This window comes from Sinocyclocheilus grahami, unplaced genomic scaffold (genome assembly GCF_001515645.1).
Source record: "Sinocyclocheilus grahami isolate Dianchi unplaced genomic scaffold, SAMN03320097.WGS_v1.1 scaffold609.1, whole genome shotgun sequence".
Lineage (NCBI taxonomy): Eukaryota > Metazoa > Chordata > Actinopteri > Cypriniformes > Cyprinidae > Sinocyclocheilus > Sinocyclocheilus grahami.
This window is the reverse complement of record NW_015505788.1, coordinates 1,194,462-1,205,337: the sequence shown is the minus strand read 5'-3', so window position 1 is coordinate 1,205,337 and position 10,876 is coordinate 1,194,462. Positions and strand designations below refer to the sequence as shown.

Genomic DNA, 10,876 nt, shown 5'->3' with positions numbered 1-10,876 from the left:
GTAACCAAACTGCAGGGGGTCTAGTAAGGGTCCAGTAATGTCCTTCAGATAAGCCAACACCAACCTTTCAAATGTCTTCATGACCACAGACGTTAGGGCCACAGGTCTGTAGTCATTAAGTCCTGTTATCTTGGGTTTCTTTGGGATGGGGATGATGGTGGAGCATTTGAAGCAGGCAGGGACTTTGTAGATTAATTGTAGAGGTTTGATAGAAGTGGCTGGAAGACCTGCCAAGAGAGCATTGCAATAGTCCAACCTGGACAGAACAAGAGATGGAACAAGGAGTTGCGTTGCATGTTCTGAAAGAAAGGACCTGATCTTCCTAATGTTGTATAAATCAAATCTGCAGGACCGGGCAGTTTTAGCAATGTGGTCTGAGAAAGTCAGCTGATCATCAATCACAACTCCAAGGTTTCTAGCTGTTTTTGAAGGAGTTATGGATGATGAACAAAACAGTGAGAAACCTGGGGAAATTATATTATTTTATCATTTAAAAAAAAGCCATTAATTAATAGTTCCTCTAAGGTGTTTTTACGGCCAATATAAATTGAAATGTAAAGTTTTGGTTGCTAAAGAAAAACAGGGAGAAACAAATTAATATTTTTGTTATATTATTTTTTATTATTGCTATTTTATAAATGTAAAAAGTCGCATTAATTTAAGATTATAGTTCCTCTAAAGTGTTTTATGGCACACACACACACACACAAAAAGAAATGTAATGTTTTGGCTGCTAAACCGAAAACTGCACTGTTCATCCGCGCCGGTGTGTGGCGCTGCGCACACAGATCGGCTGTTCACGAACCTGCCCGAGGATCCCCGAAGAACCGTAAACAAAGAGATCCAGTAGAGCAGGGTCACGGAACCACAGCTGCCGCTGCTAAAAACATCAGCTGTAAGTTGTAATCGCATATTCTGTTTCTCTACACTTGACTACAGTAACGGGAGCGCGGAGAACTCATCGTCGTGGCACTTTTGTCTGTTTTTGTGTGTCCCGCAGTGAAAGCAGGACACGTTGTTGGTCGAGCATGCCCAGTAACACAGCTCAACTCCTGGAGTCAGACGATACTGAGCCGGACCTCCCGGTACCGGTACAGAACCTGAGCGGGTTGAGCCTCCGGGATGATGAGAGTCCATCAGAACTGCATGATACTTCTCATCTGGGTGTCCTGGGTGCGGTATTGGACCTCCAGCCCTTATCCCAAACTGGATCAGAGGAGGAAAACACCACCACCAGTAACAATAGCAACATTATCAGACATGATGCTGATCTGGACCAGCTGAGGGCCCGGGCCCTCACAGCCGTGGAGGCCCCGGGGACCGGTGGGCTCTTCCAGGATGGGCCGGGCGAGTCCCAGGGTTACCAGGTTCAGGGGCGTATGATGATGGCGATGATGAGGATGCAGGAGGGTGAGAGGTGTGCACTCAATACCAGGAGGAAGAGCGTGAACACAACAGAGTGTGTGCTGGTGGCCACTTCTGAACATGTGGCGGAGATAGTTGGCCGACAGGGTGGGTTCATGTTTGATATTCTAATATTGTGACTCATCTTGGCTCACTTTTTAACAGTGTTCAACAGTAAGGAGGCCAGTTGGATTAGTGATTCATATTTGTACTCGCCCTTCTGATTTTCACACCTCACCTCATGAAAAAATAATAATAATAATTTTACATCTGAAGACTTCAGATGCAAAAGCCTCGAAGTGCCATCTGAAATATTCTTCTAAAATGAGCATTTTTATCAGACTCCTATGTTTAGGTTCAGTAGTTTTACTTTAATGACGATGTATAGGTTCTTTTCTATGCCATTAAAGTGAAATAAATGAACATAAATATAGGAGTCTGATAAAAATGCTAATTTTTGATGAAAATTTCAGATGGCTCTTCATACATATATATATATATATATATATATATAAACAAAATTATGAATTATATATGTTATCAGTAATACATATATATGCATATAATGCCATATTAGTAATAAAATAATCATATTAATATAAACATATTAATATTAACCAAAATATTTAGTTAGAAAAAATATATTTTGTATTTTTCATTAGAGTAGGTTTAGTTACCAAAACGTTTTAAATTCACCAGATTTCAGACGGTAAAAAAAAAAAAGTTAGCCATCTTTTTTTGGTATTTTTTGATACCGGAATTAACTTTGAACCAGGGTTATTATAGTTAACTCAAACTGAAACCATAAAAAACCCATTTCATTACTTGAACAAAAATAAATAAAAACCTTTTTTATTTCGGTTAGTTGGTATCATTTCTCATTTTAATTTAGTTTAACTAAAATAACTTGATATACCAAAATAACTCAAACTGAAATAAAAATTCATAAAAGACTAGATGTACATATAAACTAGATAATAATAATAGACATGTATAAATAAAACAAAAACTACTAAAAATGGCAAAAAACAACACAATTACTAAAACCAACTAAAATAAAAATGCAAAATATAAATGAAAACTGATTCAAAATATTTGCAAACATTTTTAAAAGTTATTTTTTTACGTTTAAAAAAAGACAACTTTATTTATAATATTAGTAATAAGCCTGATCATTCATCATAATTATTTGTAAATTGTGTGGGCCAATTTCTCAATATCAGTGCATTCATAATGAAACCATTATGAAAATGGTTTTAATAATATATGCTTGCATTGACTTCATTGAACTGCATGTGCCATGTACACTGAAGATTACAGCTGCCCCACTTATCTGTAATGACGTGATGTTTCTTCACTGAACTGCATGAAAACAAGTTGTGTAATACTAACAAGTGAACGAACACACTGACAAGCCCTCTTACTATATCAAGTATGTTAGTATTGACCAATCAGCATCCAGGACTGCTCTAATTACTCCTAAGAAGAGATCACAATCAATCAACACTGCAGTTGATTGATTGATAGATGTCTTCTTAAGATAGGAATGTGTTGACTTGGCTTTATATTTCTGCTCTCCTCAGGTTGCAAGATCAAAGCTCTGAGAGCAAAGACCAACACTTACATTAAAACCCCCGTGAGAGGAGAGGAGCCCGTGTTTGTAGTGACCGGCCGGAAGGAGGATGTCATTATGGTGAAGCGTGAGATTCTGTCTGCGGCCGAGCATTTTTCCCTCATCCGGGCATCCCGGAACAAAGTGGCACCCACAAACAGCATTCCTTGCCATCCGGGACAGACCACCATCCAGGTTCGGGTGCCGTATCGAATGGTAGGGCTCGTGGTGGGGCCGAAAGGAGCGACTATCAAGAGGATCCAGCAGCAAACCCACACCTACATCGTCACGCCAAGCCGCGACAAAGAACCAGTGTTTGAGGTGACCGGGATGCCTGAGAACGTAGACCGAGCTCGGGAGGAAATCGAAGCCCATATTGCGATGCGAACCGCAGGAAGCGTGGACACCAGCATGGATGATGATGACTTCCACTACAACGGCACTGATGTTGGTTTCGAGTTGGGCGGCAACAGAGCATGGCTCTTCTCCGGCGGCGTTTCAAACTTCCACAGCAACGCCGCAGGGTATCGCAACGACAGCTCCAGCTCGCTCGGAAGCAACTCTAGCGAGTCGTACTACAGCGGGAAAGGCAGCGGAGTGGCGGATCTCAGTCCTGGCAGCAGCGGAGGCACATTCTGGTTTGGCGATTCCCAGTTGCCCTTGGGATCCGAAGATCCTGCGGGATACGACGGGCTAACGATGACGGCGCCGTCCACCAATCCACAGCCGACACTGTGGGGCGTTTTCGAGCGGGGAGGCGCGAGTTTGCCCACTACGCCGAGGCTCTCTCCGTCCCGTCTGTCTCCGTCTCTTCCGGAGGATCATCCGCTGGTTCGGTTGGTGCAGGAGAATTCCCAGAGCCTCCCGGCCTTTGATTCCACGTTTTCTCCGTCTAGCGACAGCACGGGCTCCAGCTCTCCGCCGGACGTGCGCACTTACTCCAAACACAGCCAGGCTCCTGCGTGTGTACGTTGCGGAGACAACATGGCGGCGCTTGTCCTGGGCGGGCAAAACCTTGTTTGTTTGGAGTGTTCCAACTCCATCCTGCAAAGCGTGTAGAGAGAGGGGAAAAAATTGGGATCTCAAGGAGTAAACTGGTTGAATTTTTTACATTGAAATACTTCTTCCTTCTGTATTACGCTTAAATAACTGGGAAATGCAGGTTTTTGATTAATAACCACAGTTGAGTTCATCTCAGAGATTTGCGTTTAGCTGCTACATCGTTCTTACGGTGCTGGGGTTAAGCAGTGCTAAATTGCTATCACCTGTGTTTTTTGTTGTTTTGTTTAAGGTATCGACTGTGTTTACATTTTCATGTGCCTGATTCCATGACGCTGGTGGGGTGGATTGGCGACATTGCTGCAAAATTATCTGTGACCTTTAGTTTCTGTTTCACAACACAAGAGTCGAGCAGCATGTGATCATAAAGAGCCGTCCTGAACTCTTTGAACATCTCCATAAACATTACGAAATTTAAGGGCATTGCATGTCATCATTAAAGGAATAGTTCACCCAAAAATGAAAATTTGCTGAAAATGTACTCACCCTCAGCCCTTTCAAGATGTAGATGAGTCTGGTTCTTCATCAGAACAGATTTGGCGAAATTTAGCATTAGATCAGTTGCTCACCAATGGAGAAAGCAATATTATGGATAGAGGACTCCTATTTTAGCCCGCAGCAATGGTTTGAAGTTAAAACGCCTTAATGATGGATTTGTTTCTTACAAACACGCAGCTTTTCACTTGACAAGATGTTAAGTGATGAACTGGAGTGGTGTGGATTATTGTGATGTTTTTATCAGCAGTTTGGACTCTCATTCTGACGGCACCCATTCACTGCAGAGAGTGAGCAAGTCATGGAATGTGTGTACACATTTAATTTCTCCAAATCTGTTCTCATGAAGAAACAAACTCATCTATATCTTGGATGGCCTGAAAATTTTCAGCAAATTTTCAATTTTGAGTGAACTTTAAACATGAGCAAAATGAATTTGAATTTGTTCAACTGAACACGTCAAATTACATGCAAGTAGTTTTTAGATAAATTTAAACATTGGTTATGTTTGCGTTTCAAATGAATTTCGCATTCAATTCATGTTTCCATCCACATATTTATATACAAATTTTGGGATATCGTATACAAAAGCTGGATGGAAATGCCAAGATGTGAAAATTTCGAAAATGCACCTAGAAAACATAGACGCTTAGTTGAGATTCCTATTTTTTTTTGGTCGGGAATAGAACGTGCACAAATTATGATGGAAAAACATTTATCAAATAAATTGCTGGATGCGCAATAAAAAATAAAAAAAAGTCAGCACAAAATTGCTTTCCAAAACATCAGTCTTCCCCAGTTGCACCAATTTTTTATTTTAGTACTCATACGTTGCGCCATTTTCCCAGGAAGTTAAGATTTTATTCTCTTGAACTCATTCTCTTGAAACAGTGCTTTATTCTCAAATGTTTTATGCAATATTCCAATTTTTCGCACAAGTTTAATTTGCAACTTTTGATGGAAACATTAAAGGGATAGTTCACCCAAAAATGAAAATGTGATGTTTATCTGCTTACCCCCAGGGCATCCAAGATGTAGGTGACTTTGTTTCTTCAGTAGAACACAAACGGAGATTTTTAACTCAAACCGTTGCAGTCTGTCAATCTTATAATGGAAGTGAATGGGAATCACGGCTTTGAGAGTAAAAAAAAACATACACAAACGAAACCAAATTAAACCCTGCGGCTCGTGACGATACATTGATGTGTAAAGACACGAAACGATCGGTCTGTGCAAGAAACTGAACTGTATTTATATTGTTTTTTACCTCTGATTTTTACCGCAATCTGAACTGTCCTGAGCGCCTTCATGTCTTCTTCTTCTTCTTGCTTTACGGCGGCTGGCAGACTTATAAGTGCATTACCGCCACCTATCTCTCAAATGGACCATTGACACTATCTACAATCTATCTACACTATCTACAATGGTCCATTTAAGAGATAGGTGGCAGTAATGCACTTATAAGTCTGCGATCCGCCGTAAAGCAAGAAGAAGACGCGTCACGCGCCGGCTGTCCAGGACGTGCTCGGGACAGTTCAGACATTGCAGTGCATCAGAGGTAAAAAACAATATAAATACTGTTCAGTTTCTTGCACAGACCGATCGTTTCGTGTCTTTACACATCAATGTGTCGTCACGAGCCGCAGGGTTTAATTTGGTTTTGTTTGTGCACGTTTTTTTTTACTCTCAAAGCTGTGATTCCCATTCACTTCCATTATAAGACTGACAGACTGCAACGGTCTGAGTTAAAAATCTTCGTTCGTGTTCTACTGAAGAAACAAAGTCACCTACATCTTGGATGCCCTGGGGGTAAGCAGATAAACATCACATTTTCATTTTTGGGTGAACTATCCCTTTAACTAGACTGACGATGCACGTAAAAATACGAACAGTTGTTTCATGCACGAGGCTCTTTTTCGTAAGTTGCATTATAGGCCTAGTATTTGTTGGTAACGACTCCTCTCATTGCCTTAAATGAATGGGTCCTGCCGGGCCATCACAGGGTGTCGTACCGAGAGGACCTGAGAGGAGCGATTTTGTTGACGATGTGGTATAAACTTCTCCAAGAGTAGGCTGACACGGCTACTTACACCTTTTTTATTTATTTTTTTGCAAACACCACTAAGCTCAGAGAAACTAAGGCATTAGAGATCCATAACCTCAAGATTCACCTTGACAGGTTTTTTTTTTTTTACAATTTTGTAGTATTTCTGTAGTTTATATTTCATATTCAAATATATATATATATAAAGATTTAAGATATATATTAAGACTATCTGGCGAGCAGTCAGCTGCCGTAAGTATTAGCTTGTAGAGTATTGATGTTAGGTACTATAGAGCAGGAAAGAGCACACCTGCATGATTTATTATCTATTCCTAAACCGCAACAAAAAAAAGCCAAGGATTAAATATAGATATATATACACTGCATTAGGTCTGAATACTACCACATTATGAACAAAATTAAAGTCCTATGTTAAACACGACTAGGAATTGTATGTTTATCGGCGGGAATTTTTACCATCACACTGCAACTATGTTTCTGTATTTGATCATTTTACTGTTCTTTTATTATGTATATACATTTATGCAGGGACATGAAGGCATATAAGTTGTATTCTTAAAGTTTAAAATATATTTTATGATAAATGGCCTTGCTGTCCTGTGGCCAGAGCACTGATATTATATATTTGCTGTAAAAAAAAGAATCAAGATTTTTATTTTTCTGATATTAAAAGTTCCTTAATAAATTGTTTCATTTAAAACCTGTGCTTAGTGTTTGTGTGATTTGAGTTTTACCTCCAACTAGCGTCAGTCGAACGGTTGCAAGAATGAATCTATGAATAAAATATTCTTCAGATATCTGATGAAATTCATGAAAAACACAAAGATTGGTAATATAGTTCCCCCTTATGAAAAAATTGCCGTGGTAGCCACAGTTTCAGCAAAAACACAAGTTACCGCAGTCATAATTGAATTGATTTCAGTGCAGTGGAAGCTGTTGCATTAAACTGTTTTACCGTGGTCAATTTTCAGCCTCATGGTAATCTTTACAGCCTCTGATTTATATAGTAACCAAACATTAAAAAGTACAAACCAGATTGTCACATTTAATAGTTCCAGAGAGAATATTTGCATTGTTAAATGACTGAGTAATGAAATATTACTGTATTCTCATATCTACAGTACTGTAATAGTATGTTTCAGTCATATAGTGATTTCGGTCTACTGTCGATCAGATGAAAAGCACTAATAAGTGAAGAAACACACTGGAAAATCTCCATCAGCCTGAACAACCTGCTCAACTAGTCGCTCATTCAGCCGTCTCTCTAGTTGACACACAGGCTGTGTTCAGAATGGAGTACTAGTGTACTACACACTATATACTGCATACTGGTTTTTAAATATGTGAAACAGTTTGTAATATACAACGCTAAACACTTCAAACAGTATTTGTTTTATTGTTGTCACCTTGTGCCAAGCTGCATGTTTAATTCCGCAAGTGGCATCCAGAATGCACTTGTAATCTAATTTTTATGTAATATCTTCAACTTTTGAACTTCTGATCAAACACCGAGTCAAAAATGAGAAAAATGTGCCTTATATTGCTTCAATATTACCATTTAGTATGTTTATTACTCTAGTTTAGACACACCGAAAATCCATCAAATCGAGCATTGTGCAATATGATCATATATGTACTATGAACAATACTGCATGCTGCCAAAACAGTAGCATGCCATTCTGAACACGCCTTCATATTCAATACTGTTGCCTCTTAAATCTGTTTGATTATCACATGTTGCTCCGGCTCCATGCCAACATGAACATGCAACACTAAGAAGAAAAGATACAAATGCACAAGACAAAACTGGTTAGTACAGTAAAATAATCAGTATTAACTATATCTAACCCACCTGGGCTAAATGGAGGGAAAGTTTTATATTAAAGACAAAATACACTTGGCTCCATCTCAAAGAAATCATAATTCATGTCTTCTAATAGTCTAAATTTCATTTTGACTGCACTCAGTTTGAGACGGAGCCCTTCCAGGGAAAGTTTAGTGAAAATCTTTACAGGTGATATAAAGTAACCAAGTGCTTGATATAAATTAGTTATTAAAGTTATAGAAAAATGCTAAATAAAAAAAATAAACACACAAAGGACAATATTCTGGCCACATACTCACTACAAAGATTTGGAAGTGACAATAGAGAAACCTCAAGGCACGGGTTTTTTTTTTTTTTACAATTTTGTAGTATTTCTGTAGTTTATATTTCATATTCAAATATATATATATATAAAGATTTAAGATATATATTAAGACTATCTGGCGAGCAGTCAGCTGCCGTAAGTATTAGCTTGTAGAGTATTGATGTTAGGTACTATAGAGCAGGAAAGAGCACACCTGCATGATTTATTATCTATTCCTAAACCGCAACAAAAAAAAGCCAAGGATTAAATATAGATATATATACACTGCATTAGGTCTGAATACTACCACATTATGAACAAAATTAAAGTCCTATGTTAAACACGACTAGGAATTGTATGTTTATCGGCGGGAATTTTTACCATCACACTGCAACTATGTTTCTGTATTTGATCATTTTACTGTTCTTTTATTATGTATATACATTTATGCAGGGACATGAAGGCATATAAGTTGTATTCTTAAAGTTTAAAATATATTTTATGATAAATGGCCTTGCTGTCCTGTGGCCAGAGCACTGATATTATATATTTGCTGTAAAAAAAAGAATCAAGATTTTTATTTTTCTGATATTAAAAGTTCCTTAATAAATTGTTTCATTTAAAACCTGTGCTTAGTGTTTGTGTGATTTGAGTTTTACCTCCAACTAGCGTCAGTCGAACGGTTGCAAGAATGAATCTATGAATAAAATATTCTTCAGATATCTGATGAAATTCATGAAAAACACAAAGATTGGTAATATAGTTCCCCCTTATGAAAAAATTGCCGTGGTAGCCACAGTTTCAGCAAAAACACAAGTTACCGCAGTCATAATTGAATTGATTTCAGTGCAGTGGAAGCTGTTGCATTAAACTGTTTTACCGTGGTCAATTTTCAGCCTCATGGTAATCTTTACAGCCTCTGATTTATATAGTAACCAAACATTAAAAAGTACAAACCAGATTGTCACATTTAATAGTTCCAGAGAGAATATTTGCATTGTTAAATATCTACATATCTACAGTACTGTAATAGTATGTTTCAGTCATATAGTGATTTCAGTCTACTGTCGATCAGATGAAAAGCACTAATAAGTGAAGAAACACACTGGAAAATCTCCATCAGCCTGAACAACCTGCTCAACTAGTCGCTCATTCAGCCGTCTCTCTAGTTGACACACAGGCTGTGTTCAGAATGGAGTACTAGTGTACTACACACTATATACTGCATACTGGTTTTTAAATATGTGAAACAGTTTGTAATATACAACGCTAAACACTTCAAACAGTATTTGTTTTATTGTTGTCACCTTGTGCCAAGCTGCATGTTTAATTCCGCAAGTGGCATCCAGAATGCACTTGTAATCTAATTTTTATGTAATATCTTCAACTTTTGAACTTCTGATCAAACACCGAGTCAAAAATGAGAAAAATGTGCCTTATATTGCTTCAATATTACCATTTAGTATGTTTATTACTCTAGTTTAGACACACCGAAAATCCATCAAATCGAGCATTGTGCAATATGATCATATATGTACTATGAACAATACTGCATGCTGCCAAAACAGTAGCATGCCATTCTGAACACGCCTTCATATTCAATACTGTTGCCTCTTAAATCTGTTTGATTATCACATGTTGCTCCGGCTCCATGCCAACATGAACATGCAACACTAAGAAGAAAAGATACAAATGCACAAGACAAAACTGGTTAGTACAGTAAAATAATCAGTATTAACTATATCTAACCCACCTGGGCTAAATGGAGGGAAAGTTTTATATTAAAGACAAAATACACTTGGCTCCATCTCAAAGAAATCATAATTCATGTCTTCTAATAGTCTAAATTTCATTTTGACTGCACTCAGTTTGAGACGGAGCCCTTCCAGGGAAAGTTTAGTGAAAATCTTTACAGGTGATATAAAGTAACCAAGTGCTTGATATAAATTAGTTATTAAAGTTATAGAAAAATGCTAAATAAAAAAAATAAACACACAAAGGACAATATTCTGGCCACATACTCACTACAAAGATTTGGAAGTGACAATAGAGTTTTCTTGAATCCTATAAGTTACTGTCCCACATGCCTCATTCATCAAAAACAAGCTGAGC

At 38.0% G+C, this 10,876-nt stretch overlaps 1 protein-coding gene across 2 annotated transcripts; it reads left to right on the top strand.

Moving 5' to 3' along the window:
- The first annotated feature begins 820 nt into the window (after positions 1-820).
- LOC107557581 (RNA-binding E3 ubiquitin-protein ligase MEX3C-like) lies at positions 821-4,568 on the top strand. 2 transcript variants are annotated; one of them, XM_016241055.1, is made up of 3 exons: positions 821-895; positions 1,001-1,512; positions 2,988-4,568. In XM_016241055.1, the coding sequence occupies exons 2-3, from the start codon at positions 1,029-1,031 to the stop codon at positions 4,073-4,075; spliced, it is 1,572 nt and encodes a 523-aa protein (XP_016096541.1). In that variant the 5' UTR covers positions 821-895; positions 1,001-1,028; the 3' UTR covers positions 4,076-4,568. The 2 variants fall into 2 exon arrangements, with proteins under 2 accessions (XP_016096541.1, XP_016096542.1); XM_016241056.1 differs by having other exon boundaries at positions 852-1,512.
- The last annotated feature ends 6,308 nt before the right edge of the window (positions 4,569-10,876 follow it).

Coding starts and splice junctions, on each gene's coding strand:
- LOC107557581 (XM_016241055.1), top strand. CDS start 1,029: ATGCCCAGTAACACAGCTCAACTCCTGGAGTCAGACGATACTGAGCCG. Junction 1,513..2,987: donor GGAGATAGTTGGCCGACAGG/GTGGGTTCATGT, acceptor TGCTCTCCTCAG/GTTGCAAGATCAAAGCTCTG.